The 25,671-nt window shown below is 39.6% G+C and overlaps 1 protein-coding gene across 3 annotated transcripts in view; it reads left to right on the forward strand.

The window, feature by feature from the left end:
• The window catches only part of tox2 (TOX high mobility group box family member 2), a 570,456-nt gene that overhangs the window by 79,065 nt on the left and 465,720 nt on the right, over window positions 1-25,671 (forward strand). For all 3 annotated transcript variants that reach the window (XR_009782963.1, XM_061726771.1, XM_061726773.1), the window contains exon 4: window positions 10,981-11,262. Coding sequence is in view for 2 of the 3 variants with exons in the window: in XM_061726771.1 (XP_061582755.1) it covers window positions 10,981-11,262 (282 nt within the window). In the remaining variant the exon portion in view is untranslated. The remainder of the gene's footprint in view (window positions 1-10,980; window positions 11,263-25,671) is intronic.

Consider the following 25,671-nt stretch of genomic DNA (forward strand, 5'->3'; position numbering starts at 1 on the left):
GAGCCTGAAAGAAAGAAAGAAGAAAGAAATGAGCCTGAAAGAAAGAAAGAAGAAAGAAATGAGCCTGAAAGAAAGAAAGAAAGAAAGAAAGAAAGAAAGAAAGAAAGAAAGAAATGAGCCTGAAAGAAAGAAGAAAGAAAGAAAGAAAGAAAGAAAGAAAGAAAGAAAGAAAGAAAGAAAGAAAGAAAGAAATGAGCCAGAAAGAAAGAAAGAAAGAAAGAAAGAAAGAAAGAAAGAAAGAAATGAGCCAGAAAGAAAGAAAGAAAGAAATGAGCCTGAAAGAAACAAAGAAGAAAGAAAGAAAGAAAGAAAGAAAGAAAGAAAGAAAGAAAGAAAGAAAGAAAGAAAGAAAGAAAGAAAGAAAGAAAGAAAGAAAGAAATGAGCCAGAAAGAAAGAAAGAAAGAAAGAAAGAAAGAAAGAAACAAACAAACAAACAAACAAACAAAAGAAAGAAATGAGCCAGAAAGAAAGAAAGAAAGAAAGAAATCAGCCTGAAAGAAAGAAAGAAGAAAGAAATGAGCCTGAAAGAAAGAAAGAAGAAAGAAATGAGCCTGAAAGAAAGAAAGAAAGAAAGAAAGAAAGAAAGAAAGAAAGAAAGAAAGAAAGAAAGAAAGAAAGAAAGAAAGAAAGAAAGAAAGAAAGAAAGAAAGAAAGAAAGAAAGAAAGAAAGAAATGAGCCTGAAAGAAAGAAAGAAAGAAGAAAGAAATGAGCCTGAAAGAAAGAAAGAAGAAAGAAATTAGCCTGAAAGAAAGAAATGAGCCTGAAAGAAAGAAAGAAAGAAAGAAAGAAAGAAAGAAAGAAAGAAAGAAAGAAAGAAAGAAAGAAAGAAAGAAAGAAAGAAAGAAAGAAAGAAAGAAAGAAAGAAAGAAAGAAAGAAAGAAATATTCCCGTTGATGACACATTTTGCGATAACGATAAACAATCATAACAATATTTTTTTATCGTTATTGGGATAAATGCCAGAAATGATCGTGATAAATGTTTTTGTCCATACCGCCCATCCCTAGCAGACAGAAACAGGAACATTGTGTTTATTATTTGATAATGCCTCTATTTTAACCTCAGAATGTTGTGCAATAGCCCTGGCTCACCGTCAATTCTGTGGTGTGCCACTTCAAATTAGTCGCTCGTGGGGAGGGCCTGTCCCATCCATGCAAAAGGCAATAGTACACCACTCACAGCCTCATACAGCCTAGGGTTAAACACAAATTATATCATTTCTGTCATCCAATCAAATCACAGTGACCCTCAGACCTGTGATATGAGTCAAATGAATAATGAAATATGACATGGCACAAAAGCTCTGATTCTAATCTATTCTGACACGCGATCAGATGAAGATGACCTCCTGACCCGGACTGACAAGTGAGACGAACACTGGGAACAGGATACACAAGAGAGAAGAGGGGAACGAAACATAAAAGAAACGTGGGGGAAAGGCATATGCAATTAGAACGGCTGGTTTTAGTCAATGGGAGGTTAGTTAATAATCAGCTCAGTGTCTGGGGTGAATCTGGGCCATTTGCATCTTGGGACAGCAATTATACCCTTCATTCTCTTCATGCCGTCTCTCCCACTGGGCTGCAGTTTCTTAGAGCGTGTCCAACCATCCAGTGTTTCTTTCCCGTATCCTGATGCTCCTTTCCATGCCATTCATTCGCTGAACAGAAACCATGTGTAGTTCAGCATCCCCATCCCCATGGCTCCTATCATCATTTCCAATCAGGTAAATAGTGACAGATAAATAATGCAGTTGAGCCATTTGATGACAGAGGGATGTACGAGGCGGGGGTTTGTCAGGGTGGAGGTGATCGTTGAGTAGGGACCAGAACTGTTTTGGCTTTACAAATGGACGGAGCCGGACGGACAGCAAAGGGAAGAAGAAGAAAGTGGAGGTGTAGGGTGGCTGTAAATGGATCCTCTAGCCTCATCCCCCTCCCGCTCTTTGGACTACGAGAGAGGAGGCTTTGTGTGTGTCAATGTCCCCTGACATGATATTGTAGTAGAAGAACAGCTATGGCTTTAATTAAGCCTGAGATGATTGAGCGAGGACATGGTTAGATGAAGACAGAAGATGAAAAAGAAAAGAATAACAAAAACTGCTAGCAAAGAGCTGATGCTTGTTTAGATTATCCTTTGAAAGTAAGTGATCTTTGTGGTCAAACAAGAACAGTTTGCCTTTGCTGTTGTTATAATAAAAGAAGGAGTTTATGTGCATCCTGGCAAACAGGATCATTCATAAATGCACACTACAGTCCTCCTCCAGGAGAGTGATGGCGCATTGAATGAAAATAGATGATGGTCTGAAATCCATTCCAAAGATGAATCCGTGGTGTTCGGCACAAACTGAACTGCATGGAAAGGAGAGATAACGGGGGCTGACGGTGCACATAGTCCTGTTGGGTGGATGTGGGAAGGTGTTGGAACGACAAGTGTCGGAGTTGATGGAAGTGGTGATGGTGTGATGGCGTGTGGGGGGATTTTAAGCATAAATCACCAGTGTGGCAAAGCTCTCCAATAGGAAGATAAGTGCACATTAGCGGTAATACAGATATGTCATCCTCTGTCTGTTCTGCCCTCGCTTGGAAAAGAAACCTTGACTTGGGACGACTCCAAACTCTTTGTCTCTCTTTGTCAAACTAGAAGACAGGGAGCTGGCCCGAATATACAGCTCTTCTACTCGTATTGTGTTACTTTTTGTCTTACTGGATGCAATGTTCAGTGTATAGTTCGCTAGTCAAAATAAGGCTGATATAATGACATTTAGTTATTCATTCATTAATTTTCCATACCCACTTCAATCCTGTTTGGAGTCACAGGGGGTGATGGAGCTTATACAGGGATAAGCTCCATTTAGCTTTTGTGGAAAACCAGAAAACAATATAAGTAGGTTTGCTATGAGGTTTATTTGGCCGATATTGGGTTTCCAATTTTGGCATCTGGATATTGCTATTGTATCTTTATTTTTCATGATATTTTATTTTTTTGTTTTAAAATGCTGTTGCATCATTAAAAAGTTGAATAAGATATAATATAAAACAATCTCCGCCTGGCCAGAAGCAGATAGCAAGCTGTGAATGTTACATACTGCTTCAGTTCACTTTGGGTGTTAAAAGAAAGACAACATGCTGAAGACCTCAGCTGTGAGGCAACACTTTAAATTGAGCAATGACAAGACTAATGCATTCTGACAAATATTCAGTGGTACTATGGCCTTCCACCATAAAAGCCATTAAAAAAAGGAAGCTGTAAATAGTTCTTACATCATCAGTTCAGTACCATCAACTTGTAACGCATTCAGACAGAGCGACTAATCCAGCCCAAAGGTGGTTCATACAAATGAGTCCAAAAGTAAGCTAAGTACTACAGAGTATAGCACTTTATGATCGGATGGTGCATTAACTTTACTGAACAACAAGAACTGCAGTGTGACACATCACTCACAAGTCATTATCACAATTTGTCAGACCACTCATTCAGCAATTGGAAAAGAGATGACTGGAAATTGGAAGGACAATGAAATCAAGGAACTGTGCAGATTAGTGACGCTGATGCAGTCATCTACTGTAAAACTGCTGAAATGCTCCAAGAAAGAGGTAACCCACAAGTGATTAGTAAATTAAAAGAAAAGAAAAACATAATTGCATCAAGGATCATCATCACTAAAGTAGCAGTGGGCGAGAGTTTGATATGTGACAACATCCGTCGGGACTTTCCGCCGCTGCTGCCGGAAAGAATAGTCGGCCCACGAGACATTGTGCCGCAGAAGTGGGTCAGTCAGTCAAGTCTGCAAACTGTTGCAGGTGGTCCCGCTGTTGATCATCGGAGGAAAGTGATTCTGTCTCAGCTTCTGCTATCCAGAGGTAGAATAGCCGCGGGCGAGAGAGCTGGACGTGCTTTGGATATATGCAGTTCCCTTTTAACTAGGCCTTGGTGGCTGTTTCCTGATCCAAACTGCTCACAATCCTGCAGCTATGTGAGCATCTCGGATACAGAATTAGGAATGAAAAGCCTGGCGACTAAAGCAGCCAGTCGGTTTCAGTAAAAAGAAAGCGCTACATGGTCTTACATGCCCCGTTTAACGTGAACAGTGTGTTGTGTAAATGGTATTTAAAGGTCTGTCTAAATGGATTATTTTCTCTCTCCTGCTGTGTTGCAAACTGTGTACATAAATCGGTTTTATGTCTTAAAGCAGTTATAAATAGCTGCGACAGCATAAACAAGTGGCGAGCTGCTAGCCCGCTTAGCTAATGTCACGTTAGTCGCCATGTAAACATTCGCAATGAAGTGTAACACTGCAAATGGTATTTTTTTGACGCCAACATCCTTTTGCAGCATGTTACAATTTCAACACTACAAAAGGCAAAGGCTGCTTTGTGTAGTTTAGTTTACTGTATTTGGAATAAGTGCTTTCATCCCTGTAATCAGATTATAATTTAGTCTAGGTCAAAGTAATATTAGTAGAGCCTTTTATGTCTGAACAATGGTACAAAAGTAGAATATCCTTAGATCTGAAAAGCAGCATCCAGAAAATATTTTAAGTTTGTAATAATTCATTTCAGTTTACAATACATAGGCTATAGCAGATTTGATTTTATGTTCATCAAGCTGCTGCCTAATCGCTTATTAGTTCCACCTCACAACTTGAGAGTATGCCAGGAACATGAGTCTTACATGTTCATTAAAAAGGATAACATTTCTAATCATAACAAATGTATTTTATTTAGTAGCTGAACATTTTTAAAACTGACAGATTTATTATAAAATGGGCGGTGTCCTAAATCCCGATTTATGAAGGCACAGCAACAATAATCTGGTATAAAAAAGAAAAAGAATGAAAAGAATATACAGATAATGAGCCATTAGCCACAGTCAATATCATCTCCAGAAGGCCTTGAGTACTCAGGCAGTGTTACAGAGCGAAGGAGAGATCTGTGCCAAATAAAAGACAAGCTGGAAAGCTCGCCAATCAATGTTATTCTCTCTCTCAGTCCCAGACCAACTGTCTATTCATCTGTTTCCCTCAAAATGAAAGGTGCACTGGTATGTAACACTTGCAGTTGAGAGATCTGTCTCTTAATTAAAATGTTACAGATTGTGTTTCGCTCGTCGTGCAGACGGGATGCTGTGTGTTGGAAATAATGTCTCTTATACTGTGCTGCATGGAACAGATGATCTTAATAAAAGATTTTTTGTTTTGTTTTGCAAAACAAGGATTGAAAAAGAGGATTGAATGTAACAAATGAATGTGCTGGAAACCAACAAGTACCTTGTAGGCAAAAGAATAAAAATATATATATGGAAAAATAAAGCCAGGTCTGTGGTAAGAGATGATAGTCCATGTAATCCATCAAACGCACTGCCTTTGTTTAGATTTTACTTTTAAAAGGAGAAGAGAGTATACATTAGCCAGAGTGCACATGTGTACTTGCAGTTTCATTCTGCATAGAGGCATATGAATAATTTATCCTGCCACAATCCAAGTGGGAACGTCCTTGGTATTTACATTTTATCATCAAGGGCGCTGGATGAGCCTTCCCAACAATCTAACACCTGACACATCCTCAGTCCTTGTCCCTTTACACCATCAAATGCAGTGGACTGGATCAGGAAAATGTTTTTTTTGTAGTTTGGGTGTTTATTGATACACTGGAAAGACAATAACAGATTGATGAACAAGCTCTGTGATGACGGAGCGCGATGGTCCTCGGATTACATTGCGGTCTCCGACACAGGAGTGCGAGCACATGATGGCACGGAGGGACATGTACGGGGGCTCGCTTCACACAATGGCGCCAATGTTTACAGCAGACAATTTAGTTTCCTTCCAACAATTATGAGGGGAATTGAATCTCAGGAAATGTTCGTTTTCTTGTCCATTAGACCACACAATAACATCATCCCCAAAGGTTTATAAAAATATCTGTCTTCAAAGGACAATTAATATCAGCTTGCTCGCAGGCTATGTTTGGCCAAAGTAAATCAAATTGAGACTATCGTGTGTGCGTGTGTGTGTGTGTGTGTGTGTGTGTGTGTGTGTGTCTCTCTCTCTCTCTCTCTCTCTCTCTCCTTTTTTCATTTGATGTAACATTCATGAGAATGAGAGTGTGCTTTTAATGCTGAGTGTGTGTCTGCATTCTTTCATTTCTATAAAATATGTAATTAAAATGGATGTTTTTAGTGTTCAGGTGAGGTATCGGTCCTTACTCTGTAAAATTAGTATTCATATACATTATAATGGATACACTATATTCCTACTGGAGGTTGCAGATAAAAAGAGTCTGTTTATAGTCTGATATAAATGGAAGCAAAACCTTACTCTACCACAAAAAGCAGAGGGGGGATATATATATATATATTTATATATATATATATATATATATATATATATATATATATATATATATATATATATATATATATATATATATATATATATATATATATATATATATATATATATATGAAGCTCTTTTCACTTCACAACATCAGATATTAAAATTTGCATCGTTAATCATTGTGATGTTGAGCGACGTTGATTTGCTGTAAGACTTCCCCGTGATTTTTTTTAATCCCATAGAGTAGAAACATCATGTCAGATAGAGGTTAGCTTCCTTAAAAAAAAATGTCTGTTATTTATTTCCCTCCTAAAAAATAGGACAAAATAAGCTTTTGCTCTCAGGCTTTCACTGAAAAAGGATTGAGAGAAACAAGACAAAAAGTAGCCTTTACCCTGTATCCTTTCTCCTTTCCTCCATCTCCCCGTGCCCTCTTATTTTCTAAAAGTATCTGTTTGAGAGATAAATGACCACTCTGCTGCCGAGGATGACAGCCTACACAAAGATGATATTGAATTGATTTCAGAAATGTTGCAGAACTGACTGTTTGATGTATACTGCTAGACATGAATCATAAAAATTCTATTAAAAAACCCTTGAATGGCTGACACCAGAATATTATTTGTGATGATTAATTTGACTCAGTCATTACAATGGGAGTCAAGTTAGATCGTCTCAGACAAAATTGCTTTTCATTCCCTGCTGAATTTCCCTGCTATTTTTCTTTTCTTTTTGCTCTGTTCAGAACTCTGATATGATTGGACGTGCTGTGTTAGCACGACAGCACAAACAAATACTCAGCATTGGTCTTCTTTATTATCTGACAGATTTGTGTTCCAAATTGAGGTGTTTTTATTACAGATTAGAATTTAAACACTTTTAAAAAACGGTTTATTATGGAATCTGTTGGTTGAAATAAATCCTAATTTCTTTACTTTTACCAGTGTTACCCTCCAAACATGTTATTTAAACAATACACCCAGAATGGTGCTTCTTTGAAAATACTAGTGTAACAGTGTGATGAGAAGTCAACAATGCTGTGATCAGTGGGTCAAATGGGGGCTTGCTTTGGCACTTTTTTTTTTTTTTTTTGTCAATTTGCCAAATAATTTATGTAAATACCTCCTCGAAATTCTTTAATCTTGGTAAAAGATGTAAAAGATAGGGGATGATGATTTTGAGACATCACTTCTTGTGATCCAGGGAAGATTCAGGGACTGTACTTTCTTTTTTCCTACTCATAACCTTAACTTGTAGTAATACTTAAAGGAGCTGTATGTAAGAGCAATAATAAAACGAATCATAAAATGACCCCGATATGTCAACAGACATTTAAAAATCATGTTCATTTCAAATACTTATGTCACTGACAACAGCACTCAAGCCAGGATATTCCAGTTTAAATAGAGGAGTTGCAGCCCTCAACTGATGGTTATGTTGTCATTTTTTTGTTTTGGCCTGAAGCTCCACCCTCCACCTATCTCCCAATCACCAAGTCAGTATTGTTTCGGCATCCGGGTTGCCAGCTCGGCTCTAATTATCGCAGCAGCCGCTACGAACTAGGGATGCAAATTATCGATTATTTCATTAATTGATAGTTGATAACCTTATCGATCGATCATCGATTAGTTGATGTTTAGAGAAAAACCTATGTATGTACCGGGTGAAGGCTGATTTATGGTTCCGCGTTACAACGACGCAGAGCCTACGCCGTAGGCTACGGCGGCGGCTCTGCGTCGATTTAAGGCGGAACCATAATTCAGGCTTTAGGGGGACATATCGGAGAACAACCAGAAGAATATAGAGTGGATTAAAAATAAAAGTTAAGCACAGAGCTACATGTGTCTCCCGTCTGGTCCATTGCAGACTCATTGCCTGAGCATGATATTACTAAAACCAAACATATCCGCCGTCTCTTTCTTCTGTGCGCGCCGCGGCGGCAGCGTGTTGTGTCGCATTAAATGTGGTCCGGGCGTAATACCAGCTGGTGAAATTAAACGAAAAAAATAAATAAATAAATAAATAGATTAATTGTAATCGTTAATTTTAATCGGGTAATTTCATAACGGCAATTAATCGAAAATCGATTAATTATTAACATCCCTACTACGAACGTGTTGGATGAAAAAATGTCTAGCTTTCCAAAAACTAAAAGACCTCGTTATGAAACCGAGTTACGTCGTGACAAGGTCCGAAATAAAACAAGGATTTGTTTTTTTTATTGCCACTGCAGCCTACGTTCCTGCTGCATTCTGCAGCCTACCTGGCAACCTCTGGTCGGGGGGAGGAGGGGGAGGGTACACGCCGCTCAACAATATTTTGAAAGTGACTGCAGTATCAGTTTTGGCCATTTCTTACAGACGGCTGCTTTAATAAGGCATTAAATGGTGCACAGTCCGGAAAAGGAAAGTAACTTTTAATTGTAGGACAGATGTTCTCACATTTGACTGAAAATCCTGACACACAGAGAGGTTCATGGTCAACATGGTCATATGGCTGCAGGACAAGACCATAGTCACGTTTCCGTTACCCCCAGATTTGTGCAAAACCTAAATATGACAAAGAAAAACCTGTAAAGGAAACTCCACTATTTTGAAAAAAGCTGCTGAATATCGCAAAAACCTTTTGATGCAGACGTGTCGACAATCCAGTTTATTGCCAAAATGTAATGGAAACGCTTTTTGGCGTCATGTAAACTCAACGTGTGTCCTCACCTACTCCACTACTGCACGTGTCTGCCGATATGCTCGCCTTTGTCTTATCAAATATGGCTCTGTGCATTATGGTAAAGGATTTCATGTTGGTCTTATCTCTCACAAGGGCATTACTCCAGAAGTCTTGCAGTTTGCTCAGATGCTATTTTGTAAACCTAATCCATGGTGCCATGTGCTTTTTAGATTTTCCTGGTAACTCGTCCAAAGAAGCCACACTTGTGAAGACGTTTTCTAATTATACTCTCATGTACTTTTTACATTTTACATGCTAACCGAGTTAGAGTCTGAGATGTAGCAGTTGGATTTTCTTTTTTTTTATGGATTTCCTGTTTGACCTTGGAACGAACTTGCTGTGCTGTCACTGGTGTGAAAGGTTTATGTTTGTCTTTAATGTAACATGACGGACCCCAAATTGTTTGGAAAGACCCTTATAATTTCTTCCACATTAATAGCCGGCAACAGTTGCTTCTCTAAAATCATTGCGGATGTCTTTTGTTATTGCCTTAAAGCAGCACTATGTAACTTTTCCACCTTCGAGGTGCATGGTAGGAACTCTTCCACACTAAAAAACTACACATTTTTACGGCTTTGACTGCTTTACGGCATATGTCACTTCCCCCTCCTTCCCGATTCGCAGTCGAGACGAAGCGGGACGTGGAGCGCAGAGCTCAGCAGAAGCTGGTGTTGAGCTAAACGCGGAGTTGTTATCATGGCCGAAGCGGCGAAAAAAAACGGAAAAAAAAATAAAAGTTTTAACGGAGAAGGCGAAAAAAAGAACGCGGGAGAGTAACAAGCTAAATGCCCGGACAAGAATAAACATTGGCCCGGCGTTCACTCGCTGGCGTGAGCTGAAAGACGAGGAGGGATGTCCGACCGATGGGGATTTATGGGGATAAAACAAGACACAGAATTGTTATGATGCAAATGTAAATGTAGAGTTCTTTGTTCAATAAGAATCCAAATTAGAATGTCTTCACATTCGTCTTGGGTTTTGGTAATTCTAAAATTACTGACAATATCAACAACAGACACAGAATAATAATAGTGATCATAAAATTGTGTAATTGGCAATGAGGAAGCTTTATAAAATAATAATACAATTGAATAGAATTACATCACTAGAGGAAAGAATGCAATGCAAAGAAAATGTATAGAACATTTCTACTATTTTTCCTGAGAACTGTAAAATTGTGCAGGGCTGATCTGCAAAACATTCAGTTATTCACAGGTTATAAAGTATTTTTTTATTTTGTCAGTAAGTATGGTAGACTACTAATTATGACGAAGTCCCTCTAAGAAACGTGACAGGAAAAAGGTGCAGTAGAACAAAACCAGAGCGTATATTGTAATTTGGGGCGCATTATCTCGCTGAAACAGGACTAATAAGACCAAGTGGAAATTAGTGATTTTCAACTTCGTCATATTATATTGTTTAGCCAAAAATAGATACATTACCTCTTTGCTATCTATCCTGCAAACGACCGCTGAAAACAGAAAAGTAGATTTGAAAGTCTGTCCCGTCTTCTTTAATTCAATATCAAAACAAATGCACGCGACGGGGACAGGAGTTTTCCTGCAGTACGTGCTGGTGCTCATGGGAAATGTAGTGTTCTTTCTGGTAAAGCACTACCGCTTTTGTCCAAAGGAGCCGCCAAACTCAACAAAAGCTGAAAGTTACATTGTGCTGCTTTAACACACATATGTTTTGGCAGTTTCCTGGTCTGGAGCCTTTGACTACTTTAATAGATGTTTACACACCTGATTAAGAACATTTCAAGTGTATTTCATTAATAGCGCCTGGCTGCAACTTAATACCCTTGTAATACATCTTAAGGTCGTTCTTATTTGGTATACATAGTTTAGTTTTTTTTGTTAAAAAATGAAGTAATCCAATTTTCTTTGTTTTTTTTCTGTCCCATCACTTAGAGCTACACAGGTCAGACAGGCGGTGGTGGAGGAGGAGGCGGCGGAGGCGGCAACTCCAGTGGAAACGGGGATGAAGACTATGAGATCCCCCCCATCACTCCACCTAACCATCCCGAGCCTCCTCTTCTTCACCTGATGGAGCACGACTCTACAGGCTACCTCTGTCACTCGCTGCAACACAATGGGCTCATCAACCCATATTCCTACCCAGAGCTGCCCACACTCATGATGTCTAACATGCTGGCGCAGGACGGCCACCTTGTCTCCAGCCAAATGCCCACGGTGAGTAAAACTGTCTGGACTGACACGTCCCATAAGGCAACTGAACAAAAAAAAGAAAAAAAAAAAACAAAAAGAGAGAGAAAGAGAGACAGAAGCTCATCTGTAATTATCACAAATGTTTCGGCCAATTTAATCATCTAATTACAGTTTTAAGAAATGCTTGAATGCTGCAGAGGAATGACTTGAAAAAGAAAATTCAATGGATGCTATACAGAAGACGTTACAATATTACACTAAAGGATAAAGATTGTGATGGAATACGTTCCAGTGCTGCCAAAATGATTCAAAATGATCACAGCAAACAAAGCACATCCATTTAAAAAGATATCAACCTTGCAACAACAGCTGATGTCTAATATGAAACAAACTAGACCTTTGAAAGGTAAATATAATTTTTAAGATAAGTAGGCTGGGGTTAAGTGGAGTGGAGGGGGGTGATTGTTCACTGGGTGCCTTGTCAGCTCTAATGCATAGAGAAAAGGATTGTGGGTAAATCCATCAGAATCATATCTGCCTCGACAGCATGCATCGGTCAATCTGTCAGGCCTTCAAACATGAATACGTGCTGATTACTCCCTCAGCTCCACACAGAAAAGCTCCACTACAAATTAGCATATCCAAACCATAATTGCTTTCATGAAAATGCTGGAAAGATGCTTGAAAGAGCAGCTCTGTGTCACAGCGGCACAGGGATCCATGTAAAGCTCCTGCATGCACTAAAACGTATAGACTACAGTCTGCATTTGGACGTCTTTGCCTTATAATGTACACAGCTGGAACTGTGGAGAATGCTACTGAATCTCAAGGAGAATGAGAAGTTCAGATTATTCCTTAGCACCCGACTGCGCGATGAAAATGTAAGTATTACACTGAAAAAGGGTTTCTTTTAAGTCAGACTCTGTCAGATCTGAATATGAAGTGACAGATTTTTATTTTTTTTTGTAATAATTGCAGCACTGATATCCCAACGGAGGGATAGATATAGTAAACAGTGATAGCATAAAGAAGATTCCTTTGTGTGCAGATTAAAACAGTCAGGAATATCAATTTTAAGACATAAACTCAGATAACATAAACAGGCACAGGAATAGTTAGATTTAGCAGCTGTCCCTTTCTGCTAGTTTAATAAATGGGCAGTGGCTGTCCAGATTTTAAACATTTCTCTCTCTTTTCTGTATCGTTAAAGAATAACAGTGCATTTTTTTCTTTTTTATCTTAATAAAAAGATAAGAGTATCTGCGATATGCAGTGTACATTACAAACGTACAGATGCATATCAAGGTCAAGTGGGATGTATAATGTTCATCATAAACAGAAGGGAAAGAAGTAAACAACAGTCAGCACATAGTCGAAATACGTCTTGATAAAGATCTGAAATATAAACATGCTCTGCATTGAATATACCCCCGAGGTATTAGATTCATGTGTCATTTATCTTCATATTCATTTCACATTTTGGTCATGACCTTTACTGTGCAGACAGTGGTTGATTGGCCAGTCTTTCATTCCACAGTCGGGTTGTTTGTTTCTGCTACACAGAGCCGCACTCTGGTTTTAATAGATTGAATTCGGCAGCCTGTGTGATAAAAATGCATGGGATTCCAGACGCTCAGCTGGCTCACAATGAACATGTATTTAAAAACACATGTACTAATAACAGCGGCAGTTGCGGAGAAGGCTGCTCTGATGACCCCAGTTCTTTTAAAAAGGGCATTTTTGGAAATAGAGATACAGATATCAGCGCGAGACTGCGAACGTTATTATGTTTGAATTAAGTTTACAATAAAAAAGCGGATAGCCCTGTGGTGGACTGGCGACCAGCTCTGAGAGGCAGCACGATTCAAGTAACCCTCAACTGGATAAAGCAGGTATAGAAAGTAGATGGATGAGCATAAATCAAACAAATTAAAGGTTAATAGTGTGAAAATGAAACCACCATTTTCAAAATTGCTTTTAATAAGGCTATATTTTTTATACCTTTTTTTTTCCCTTTACTTTTGATGCAAACCTATCAAATCTTGCCCTTTCTAACCTCCTTCGAAAGAAACTGAGACCTTTTCAGCTCTCTGCTTCAACTTTATGACAAAAAGCAGCATTTATAGCGAACTCTCTCTAAATCAAATAGTTTTCCTGGTGAACCTACCAAAGCGTAGCAGAGGTTCATTTGCGTTAAGAAGCGGGTGTCTATTAAATTGGCGCCTCACCTTGACACAGTCTGTTGAGCAGAGTAATTAAGCAAACTCTGCAGTTCAAACATGAGATAGTATCATTATGAATTCCTCACTTGACATAGATAGATAAATAATGAGAGCTCGTTCCAAATTAGGGTTTGCTTCAGTCGCTTAAAAACTCCGGGATTGCAACAGCGGCTTGCTCTTGTCGACATTGTATCTTACGTGCGCGTCCAAGTCTGTATATGTATTTCTGTGTCTTCACTATAAACAATATCTCTGCTGTTGAAATGGATCCACTACATCTGGAGGTCAGGCCTTATATTCAATCTTGAGCACATTGAAAAAAAAAAAAAAAATCCATTAGGGTTCATCTTTCCTGCATCAGCCATTCTATTGTGGTGCTGCAGTGAGATCTGTTTTCATCAGGCAGATTCAATACGTGAGCTGGGCAATGAAAAGAGTGCAATAGAGTGATGGGGGTTTAGAGGGGGGCATTGTAGTGGGATGGGGGGGGGGGCGGGGGGTGCAAGGAGGGAAAGATAGCTCTTACTCAAAATCAGCACATGCCTCCATTTTTCTGTATGTCCCAGCTTTCATTATTAGATATTTTAAAGATAATTTAGTTGAGTGAAATAAGGTTTTCCGTCTCAACAAAAGGCTGGGAGTCACTGTTTCTTTCTCCATTTTTTTATTTTTTTTAAATGCTTTCCTATTTAATTCAAGTATGGGGGCACTTGGAAGTAATCCAATGCAGGTGCAACAATATTAACATGAAACAAATAGAGTGATTATATAAGAGCAGGGATTGGGGCTACAGCAGTGTTAGCGTGGTGGCTGGTCATAGTCGGGGAGGTGGTAGACAGAGCGGATTGGGTGTGTGGAGTCTGCTGTGCCGAGGTGAACCACAGGACTAGATGTGTTTAGATCGTGTTTAGATATGCATCTATAAGGGGATTCCACACACACACACACACACGGCATAGTGGGTACAAATCTGAACGTCCAAAACCACAGAGATTCACTTTTATGTGCTAAAAACATAATATGGGTCAGTCCATGTGTTGATGCTTTCTATCTGACCTGCTATTGTAGGGTTTAACGTTGAAGCAAGACAGGCCTGCTTCATACTGCAGGTTTGTGTGTGTGTGTGTGTGTGTGTGTGTGTGTGTGTGTGTGTGTGTGTGTGTGTGTGTGTGTGTGTGCGTGTGCGTGTGCGTGTGCGTGTGCGTGTGTGTGTGTTTAACTACAGTGGCCGAGACCCGCCATTGCTGAAAATAAAAGTAACGCTGCAAACAGAAACAAACGCCGCTGCAAATAAAAGAAACGCTTAGCAAATAAAATAAACGCTGCAAACAAAAAGAAACGCTGCTGCAAATAAAAGAAACGCTGAAAATATAAAGAATCCCCGCTGCAAATAAAATAAAAAACGACGCAAATAAAAAAGCCACAACGGAAGTAAATTACCGGGGACTGTTTTTGCCGATGCACCGGTGTTTTTATGCGAGAGGACACCGGTGTTGTTGTTTTTATCATTAATAATAATGCCAAGAATAATCTAAAGCGTGGGTAACAATAGTTATATGGATGAATGTGAAGTTGAAACTGTATGTGGTGGTCAGGGACTTCTCCTCTCACGGTGCATCAGCAAAAATATTCCCCGGTAATTCACTTCCGTTGTGGCTTTTTTATTTGCGCCGCTTTTTTTTAATTGCAGCGGCGTTTCTTTATATTTGCAGCGTTTCTTTAATTTCCAGCGGCGTTTGTTTCTGTTTGCAGCGTTACTTTTATTTTCAGCAATGGCGGGTCTCGGCCACCGTATTTAACAGCTCCTGCTGTGGCTATATTCAACTTTATCAGGCTGCTTCATAAGACATTTGCATGTGAGAAAAAGCTTATTTTGTTGGATAAGAAACACTGTTTTAGTCATGAAGATGGAAAATGTCTGGATATCCGTTTGTAGCCCGCATCACATTGATCAATCATGTTTGAGGTTTCTGTGGTTGCATGTAAATTTTTATGGAGAAACATAACAAAGAGCCAAAATCAAACATAATGATTTAGCATTGCATCAAAATTTAAAAAAAAAGTCCATATGCTTTCTTTGCACACACATTCATTATTTTTTATTTGGATATCGACTGGCTACGCCGAGAGCCCCACAGCATCAGCGCTGCCCTCAGAAACTAAGTATCTGACAATAGCAGACAGATCCCAAACTGTCAGTCAGCTAAATTGGCCGTTTAGAGAGGAAAAAGATGCTTGGAGTATTGTGGAAATACATTCATTACAAAGTTGGCCAAGCAGACAGGCTGTGAATAGTATTGTAGGCTCGAGATTAGAACTGCCTGCAACACATGTAGCAGAGTATCACAGCGGAGCAGATGGTGGATGAAGAATGTTGGTAAGTTTTCATCCATAAAAATTCTGTATCTGCAGCTGCCTGAAACTCCAACATCTGTCAGCAGCTGATTGATCATTTGAAAATATAGTTTTGTCATTTCATTGGAAATTGGCCTTAATCCTAACCCAAAAACATAATTGATCACATGCATTACCATTAAACGAGAATGATAATAATAATAAAGTCAAAGATGTAATAGTTTTGTTGCCGTGGTGTACAAACCATGACCCAGACAACGAAACACACGCACTAAGACTCCATTAATAAAAACTGTGTCAAGTGTAAACAAGGGGGAGTCTCTTGTAGTCAACTGTGACCTCAGTGTAGAAATAAAAAAGATATGGCAGAACATGGTTTGAAGATGTATTGATGCATTTTTGGCTGAAGACTCCACAAAAGAAAAAGAAAAGAAAAGAGAGCTTTTAGAGTAGAGAGTATTAGGGCCAAACTAAGACAAAAAATAAAAAATAAAGTCATAATAATATGAGAATAAAGTCATAATATTACGAGAATAAAGTCGTAATATTTTGAGAATAAAGTCGTAATATTACGAGAATAAAGTCGTAGAATAAAGAGTTCTCATAAATTATATTCTCATAATATTACGACTTTATTCTCATAATATTACGATTTTATTCTCAAAATTTACAACTTTATTCTCGTAATATTACGACTTTATTCTCGTAATATTACGACTTTATTCTCGTAATGTTACGACTTTATTCTCGTAATATTACGACTTTATTCTCGTAATGTTACGACTTTATTCTATTACATCTTTATTCTCGTAATATTATGACTTTATTCTCGTAATATTATGACTTTATTCTCGTAATTTCCCCCTTTTTTGTCTTAGTTTGGCCCTAATACTCCGTCGTATTTAACATATTACAGTACCAGTTGGAGGCGGGTAAAACTCATCAAATCCCACATTCATCACACTGATTGGTTATCGTTGTTCTCTGAGTAACAACTGAAGGAGCATGTGAAGATTTGTTGTCAGGGTTTCACCTTCATGTAACAGGATTTCTGACATGTTGGACACTTAGAATTTAAGATTAATGCAGTCCAAACCTTCTTCTGAGCAAGTTCCTTCATTCTTAACGCACCATGCACAACAGGAAATTCTGATAAGATATTCAATCTGTGGACGGACCGTGACAAGCTGGACTTTACCTGTAGGATTGTTAAAAGTGGAGCTTTGGGAACAAAATCATCCATCTTTTTTCTCTGCAGACTGTCAAGACCTGAGAAACGTATTTAAGTGCATTTTTTCTAATTTTGTGAAGAAGCCATTTTCACTTTTACCTCTGATGTTTTTGTTTTTTGTTTTTTTCTGACCTGATGGTTATTGTGTTGTGGTCCACAGCCCCTCCTGGACAAACCTGATATCTTTCAGAGAGCTCTTTCCTCTGATGCTCTGTTGCACTTGGCAGGGCTGCTCTCTGCTTCTCTCTGTTAATGTCCCCACTGTCATAGCATCTACAAGTTCCAAAACACATTAGACATTTAATAGCCTTGCTCAGGTTGCATTGATCTTATCAAGGCAGCACAGAAAGATACACATCTCTGCTGCCACCACTGAATCTTTTCTGGACTCTTGAATAAAGTAACCTCATTGTTGTCGGGGCTTCACCTTAATTTGCAGAACTTTTGCCGAAAGCAAAAGCGTCTAATTGTTAGTCTGATAAACACATTTTTGCATCACACCCATACTGTGACTGCTGCCTCTGAAGCTGCAGATTTGATGATGATATATCTAAACTGCCCTTCAAAATTATATAACCGGTGTCTGCAACTGGGATAAATTATCTTTGATTCATTTTCTTTTTTCATGCACTTCAGTCCTGAATGCATTATTATCTATCATCAAACTGGCTCAAGTGTGATGTTTTGAATATGTAACAGATGATGAATGTATAATCCACGACGGGGATGTTATGCATAACAGCCATGCATGAGCAGAGAGAGATCTGTGTGCAGGAGCAGCTTCAGTCCCATCGTGCACCCAGGTATTATCTCATCTGCCGTTTTCAAGAACACAAGATGGGAATCTCGCAGAATGAGGGTCAGTTCGTTTGTAATGATGGATGTGGGGATCCGAAAGAGCTGCAGGCTGCATTCATATTCAAATTCATTCTTTAATTTCTTTTGTTACAACACTTCAGTGGAAGAGTTTCCTCCCAAGCTCTTTATCCTCAGTTGTTGAGGTTAATTATCAAGCATTAATCCCACCCAGATTGTCATGTTAAATTGGATTGAAGCCTGTGTTTTCCCCCTCCTGCTTTATTTTTCCTCACGAGGTATTAAGTGCTCCTGGCAGGTGCTCGCTCCCAGAGCCTGTGTGAATGAAATATGAGCTGCAATGTCAACTGAACTTGTCACAGACAAGCTGGGATGAATTAATGATAACAGCACAGAGGTGTGTTTTAATGTGTTTCCTCTCTCTGATAGAGGTTCCCAGTCAATGTATTATCTCAGACTGTAGACCTGCTGGTTTCTGCATGAACCGGGGACAAAAGAGAGTGCATTATAGATCTGATGATGGCTTTACGGTAAAAGAAACAAAAAACAACTCTTTAATTCTTAGTTGAAGCAACCAGTCTGTTATCAATTTTATTATTTTTTTTCAGACCTCTTGTGGTTAAATGCGTTTACACTTTTCCAATATGGACTTTAAAGTTGTCTTTCCTTTACATTTAAAGACTTTCTGCTCTTTGAGGCTTATTCTGTACTTTCCATTCAGATGGAGAAAACCCATTTCTCCTTTGAAAGACCTTCATTTTTAGTCATTTTTTAAAGGGATTAGAGCCTGTGCAGAAAATGATGGAATTTCTGTCGCTTTTCACCACAGTTCAACAAGCGCAGTGATAGAATGGGACTTGTATTACATATTCCAATGTTGATTCAAGCATAGATGACTTTGAATGATCAATGCCTCTAGTGGAACAAAATCACTTTCTCGTTTGATGGCTTCTTGAAATCTACAAGAAAAGGGTTGCCTGTTCTTTAAACTGCCCCCCCCCCCCCTCTTTTTTTTTCACCCCCATTTTTTTGTGATTATTTATTTTCAAATTGTCCCTTAGGCTAATGTTCCATTTTGGTATTTCACACCTCCCTCTCCCATAAATGAACCATCAGAGCCATAAATCACTGGACAAACAGAGACTTGTGCAAACCGTGAAAGGTTCAAAGATTTATGTAACACATTCATGTTTTCCACTTCCTCATTTTAGTACTCCACTGGTAAAGCCTAGCTAATAAAAGGTCCTATTAATATTTCCTGTTGCTTAGCAACAGCAGGCAGCAAGTAATAGCATTCTGTGGAAAAATAGATGACCGATAAGGAAAAATTCAATTCTTTTCTCATCTCCTGGGAGAAAGTGCCTTATTTCTCTGGCAATGTGATATGAAACTGTAGTTGTATATTAAGAAATATCTTAAAAGAAGTATAGGTTATTTTCCAATTTCACTGCTTTGGAGGGATTTTTATTGCAGGCCAGAATGGCAGCTCATCTATTTTCTCCATCGTGATAAAAGCAATTAACCTACCGGATTAAGCCCATCAGAGGATACAGTGACTGACTTAATTTCTCTCTTTTAAATCAAAAATTCCACCGAGTTGGTGTTAGATTACACTTGCACCAAACAGCATCGGTTATATGATGAAAATTGCATTTCATTTATATTGCAGGTGTAATTTAAGCTTGCTTTGTACAAACACAGGCGGCCGTCTAAAGAGCTCTATCCAAAAACCTCTTTTAATAATGCTGCTTATCGCCTGGATCACATGTAATAGAAGAGGATCTCAGCAGTGACAGTGTTCAATTTGGATAATTCATCACATCACATTTCAAAAACAACTGAATAGAATATGAGTTATTATCGCACACATGTTGTTATGGTTCTCCTCCACACTGTCGATGTGATCAGCTGTGGCATTCAAGCACAGAGCAGAAGCCGGAGAAACAAACGCAGATTCAGCGGCGGCAGATAGCTGGTGTTATGAAGCAGATACAAAGATAAGGGATTTCATATTACACTTAGCCACGTGCCCCCGCTGAGATTTATCAAGCCATGAAATCGTGTCCATATTGCACTGTGCCCCATCTCAACCATCCATCAGCTCGTTCTGCTTTCACCGCCAAGGAATATTCAGCCGCGGCGGCGGTGGAGAGCCATGTCATCTCACTCTGGGACGTCTCCCCTGCTGTGTCACCAGTCACCACTCCAGCACGGTTCTGCCAGTCGGGCCTGTTAATGTGAACCAGAGTGGTTTGAGCCGGGGTGATTAGAAGGGAAAAAAGCACTTGGTTTATGCACGCGGGGCTGCATTCAAGGGCAGCATCCGTCCTTCATCCTGTCATCAAAAACTGGAAGATGATGTCAAATCTTACGTCTGACTCCAGTTCAGAGGAGAGTGAAATGCTGGTCTGAAATGTTCCCCAAAAATGCAAAGTATCTCAGGTTTTCTTGAATTTAGAAGGTTGACCTCACATCAAAACCGGTTTTTCTTTTTCTTTTCCTAATTTCTTCGTTGTGCGTTTTCACCTATCCTTGAGCAAAAGAGCAACGTTGGTGTTCATTGCTGCCTGGCTGCAGAAAACAGAAGCTTCAGATGTTTTGGGGTCAGTTAGGGCTGTGCGATTAATCGATTTTAAATCTCGGATTTATTAATCAGGACGATGTTAAAAAAAGGAAAATCGGAAAATCAATTTTCCTTTTTTTGCAGCTGGCTGCATTACAGACAGAGTTCGTCTAGTCATCTTTGTTTGGTCAAGAAAATTGTAAATGTTGTCACTTTACTAAACTCAAGGAGGATTTACAGTATCTTTCAATTGCACTTCATTCCCAATAGGGAAATTTGTTTGCTATTTTTCTTTAAAAATAAAGATAAAATATTAAAATTTATTCCATTGTCTTTTGTAGTTTTACCAAAAAAATCGAAATCGAAAATCGGGTTTTCCGAGAAAAAAATCGGGATTTTATTTTTGTCCAAAATCGCCCAGCCCTAGGGTCAGTATTTGTGGGGGAAATAAACTGCTATGAACGATCTGCTGCTGTTATAAACTTTGAAATTTGTTCACTAACAGTGAAGAGAAGTGTGTTCATTCATTGGATTGTCCAGTGTTGCATAAGTCAAAGCTTGAGAATATGGTAGAGACTTCTGGCAGATGTGAGATGTTCTCCAAGAGGATTGAACAAACATACAGTATTTTCCTTTGGCTTGACCTCAGCTTTCATTCGCAGTACATTTGCTTTTTTTGAAAACAGGAGTGCTCTTTGTTGTTTTATATTCATTACCTATGCTTTCCTTTTCATTGTGCTCATTGTTGTGCGCACACACACGCACACACACACACACACACACAGAGTGTGTTTGACACGGCAGTCAGGAGTCTCATTAGTAGCAGCGTAGGAGCGTTGCCTTCTCCTGTCAAGAGTGGGTGTCCCTGCCGCTCCTCACAACCATCTCTTACATGTCATGTCAGGCGAGGCTCTGATTCTCTGACGCTCTGCTTTGTGAGGTGAGCTCGGAGACACACCCGGGCTGAGAGGGAGCAAGAAAGGGGGAGAAAGAGACAGTGGGAGAGAACAAGAGAGGGCAAAGAAGAAGAAGAAGAAAAAAAAAAGACTGAGTAACAAGAAAGGGAACTGAGGTGGTGGTGGGGGTGGGAATAAAAGCAAAGGAGTTTCTATGTAACATTAGCAGTAATGAGGAACATGGAATATGGCGCCGAGGGGGAACATCATGACATTAGTATCTGCAGATCAACCACTGCCTTTTTAGCTCAACCTGATTCACAATAATACTTTAGATTACGAAAAAGAATGTAGTCATTTACTGAATGCTGAATAATTGTATGATATTATCTAAAATTTAGTAACATCAGGTGGAAAAAAAACAAAAACAAATGCAACCTGGATTCTTTATAGGGCTGGGCGATATGGACCAAAAGTCATATCTGGATATTTTCTAGCTGAATGGCGATACTCGATATTTATCGATATTTTTTCTGTGCCATAATTGGGGTTTCCCCCAAAGCATTATAGCATAGCATCTCTGTTAGCTTCATGTTTTTCTGAGGCAAACCCTTAAAAAAACAGTCAGTTTTAATACAAAGCCTCGTGCCAAATGTCACACAGGTTCCTTTATTAACAGAGGTCTGCACAATATCAAAATGTATAAAACAAATGAAATCAAAATAAACTGCCTGCATATATAGAATAAAAATTCTTCTTGAATAAAATAAAACAAATATCCCTTTCCTGCATAACAATTAAATTAAAATACACTTTGCAATTAATACAATGTAGACAGTAACAGGCACACTTTTCCACTGAGGTTGACACTTGCGCAAATAACAAAACATTTGTGCAAATCTCAAATAAAACATTCAAGTCAATTTGCAACAAAATAAGCTATCTCAAAATCATAATTTTTTTATTTTTTTTTAAATAATCGATATAAACTATATTGTCTTGTACCATATCGCGTTTGAAAATATATCGATATATATTAAAATCTCGATATATCGCCCAGCCCTAATTCTTTATATTGCTTCAAAATTATTGAAGAATCACCTTTTTTCTCTTTAAACTTATACAGAAATATTGTTGTGAAAATAAAAGGCATTTTGGAAATCGCCGTTCATAGTTGGTTAAATCAAATGACCTTTGAAGAACTGCGCTGACACAGATTACAGGTTTATGTGGAATACGGTTGGTTCTGTGCATGTTTTAAAAGGCCACAGATGACTTTTCTGGTGTAGTGCAAGAGGACACCTCACTTAGAATACTGAGTCTCCATTACTATTTCAAATGGGAAGGGATTAAACGCTTGGTGTCCATCACTTACCAGTGAAATAGTGAAAATATATTATTAAAAGGCACACTCCACAGTCCAAGGAAAGTAACTTCCTTTCTATAGTTTAACAGAACCAATGTATTCAAATAAAAGCAAGTATTTTGTGACTGTGACTACAATATTACAGTAGATGTATGTTTCAAAGGGAAAGTTGTAGCTATGGATGTTGGTTTACTTCCATATTTAACTGATTTTTAAACACAGTTTGAGAAATGTGTGTTATCCTGCCACTTAACCACAGTTTAGCTTAGTAGAAGGAGGAAGAAGTACTTATAAATGTTTTCTTTTGACCAGGATGTAACTGAACTGACTGAAAGTGATCCTTATTGAGTCTTATTTGACAACTCCGAGCAACGTCTGAGCTAATAAATGGGATTAGAATTGATAAACGTGATCAGTTGGAAGTTTTGTAACATAGCAGCATGTTTCATGTGAATCTGTTTGTGTGATATTTCTGACGTTCAATGAGCTTTAGCAAGTTCCTTTTTGCACTAGTATTTTCCAGTGCAGAACATCAGGCATCCGCTCCTCATCATATCTCCTTACTTAGCATCTGTCTGATGTCACAAGAAGGCAGATACAGCATTTTGCTGTGCTTTCATACTTAAGTAGCGTATGATTCATGAATCCACTCTCTTATTAAATCTTCTCAGCTTGTGTAAATGACCCTCCTGGGCATATATAAGCTTGATGAACCAAAGACATGCATGAAGGGAGAGAGAAAGAGACACAGAGAGGGAGAGAGTGAGGAGGAGGAGGAGGAGGAGGAGGAAGAGGAGGCGGAGGAGGAGGAGGAGGGAGGGGCGGCAGGCTCCAAGGCTCTTTGAGGAACAGAGTTGTTAGTGCTTTGCCCTCGGGGCGAATGAGAAGTAGCTTTGAGGGCTGCGAGACGCGGGGTTTGTTCCCAACCTAAAGGCGTGTTTAGCACCTTGTTGCGCGGCGGCTGTGCTTTTGAAGGATCAGTCTCCAACGCGCCTCTAATTAAAGCTGTCATGGCCGGGTGCCTGCAGGGATAATGTTCTATTATTATAGTCATTTGTTTCAATTAAACGCTGGCTGATTTTACAATAGCAGCAGTGAACCTGTGTGAGTGAGCCATCACTCCAAACAAGATGGCTCCAGTCAAGCAGGGAGTGGGGAGGGAAAAGTCTTAGTAGCCGCTGAGGCGCTGATCGCTGAACGGCGTAGTCAAAACTATGGCAGGACGGGGCGGCCGATGACGTTGATTAAACGAATTAGCAGGTGATGCATCTTCAAAATCCCAAATTAGCCAAATACCAAGAACAAAATGATCCATCGTTGGCAGCTAAAGTCCTGTTTTCACTCATAATTTGAATGAATTGAATATTTAAAAGCACATGATTAAAAAGTGAGACTGCAGATGCATTATAAATGGTGCTAACAAGCTGAAACATGACCACATTTATGTATTTATTCCTTTGCATCTAAAGCCAGCTGTATTATTCCAATGCCAGTACAATAAAAACCTGCACAGCAATCAGCCTGCTGATATGAATTGTGAAGCAGATGGCACTCTGGTATAATAATCATAAAGACACAAAGGCAAGAGTTTAGTGTTAGCTACTGGACTCTGGCGTGAAACTGTGTATAGGGCTCCCTTCTGCTCTTCTCACATCTCCTTGCTGGTGGTCAAATCCCCTTAGCTAAATCAAATGGTGCAGGCAATTGGAGCGTCCGTGAAACCATTTCAAAGGTAAGGTCAGCAAGAGCAGGGGGAACAATGGCTTTGTGATATTCCATCTCTCACACAATGTGCTGCACATAATTGGAAAGCCTTTGTTATTTGACTCCCATTTGACTATGATGTACAAGATGTGAATACAAACATGACAGGCGTAACGAAGCCGGAGAAACACGCTCACACTCAGTTTCCTGGCTTTACATCACAGCGATGTGGTAGTTGAGTCACCAAACTTCAAGACTGAAAGAGCTATAGCTCTGAATGTATTTATTTGCTATTTATAACCTTTATTTAAACAAGCATAAAATCTCTTTTTCAGGAGTGCCCTGGCCAAGTCGTGCAGCAGCTCAGAGCAGCAGTCATTACTGAGGGTGGAAGTTGTTCCCATCAACTCCCAGATGCTTCTTGTATACATTAAACACATTTTTTGTACCTCAACACGAGAAAATAGCAGAAGTGAAACATGTTTATTTTTCTCTTAAAGGGGACCTATTATGAAAAACACGTTTTTTCTTGTTTTAACATATATAAAGTGGTCTCCCCTCACCCTGCCAGCACAGGGGAGACAAAATACCATGAATTTCTGCAAGGTCTCTGACCCCCGCCGGACAGAGTCCCCCAGTGTCACGTGGTTTTTTTTGAGCCGATTAGAATCTGCTCCTGTCGTTACGTAACGACAGGAGCAGATTTCCATAGGTTCAGCCTCCGCTGCTGAAACCACGCCCACAACCAGCTCTCTCCGCTGCTGGAGCGGTCCTTTCATTGAGCCAGTCGGACGCAGCGCCGCGGCGGAGCGGATCCGGGTTAAATCATCCAGGTTCCCGGGTGGTTTGGGAGCTGGGACCTCGGAGGTCCGTCCCAGGCTGGACCAGCTTCACCCTCCGAGATTTTCAGGCAAATCTGTCGGTTTGATCCCCGGTAACCGACGATGCGCCGCGGATGCGCTCCGGAGCCGATCTGTGCGCCTGCCGTGGGGTTGCAGCGCCCGTCGCGCAGAATCCGCCGGGCAGATCCGGCTGAAATTCCGCTGGTCGGTCCCCGGGAGTCCCTGCTACCAGTCCAGGCCGGTTCCTGCGGTCCTGGCCGGTCGGAACCGCTCAGATTCTCCCGTTAAAGCCGCGGTGATGCGCGCTGCTCCAGCAGCGCTGCTCCCGGGCGCCCGCCGTGGCTCCGGGGCCAGTGTTCAGCATCCGCCGGGTAGATCCGGCTTAAATAGTGCATAAATGTTATTTATATACAACTCATATTTTATTTTTTTAACAAT

This window comes from Cololabis saira, chromosome 8, assembly GCF_033807715.1.
Source record: "Cololabis saira isolate AMF1-May2022 chromosome 8, fColSai1.1, whole genome shotgun sequence".
NCBI classification, from domain to species: Eukaryota; Metazoa; Chordata; class Actinopteri; order Beloniformes; family Belonidae; genus Cololabis; species Cololabis saira.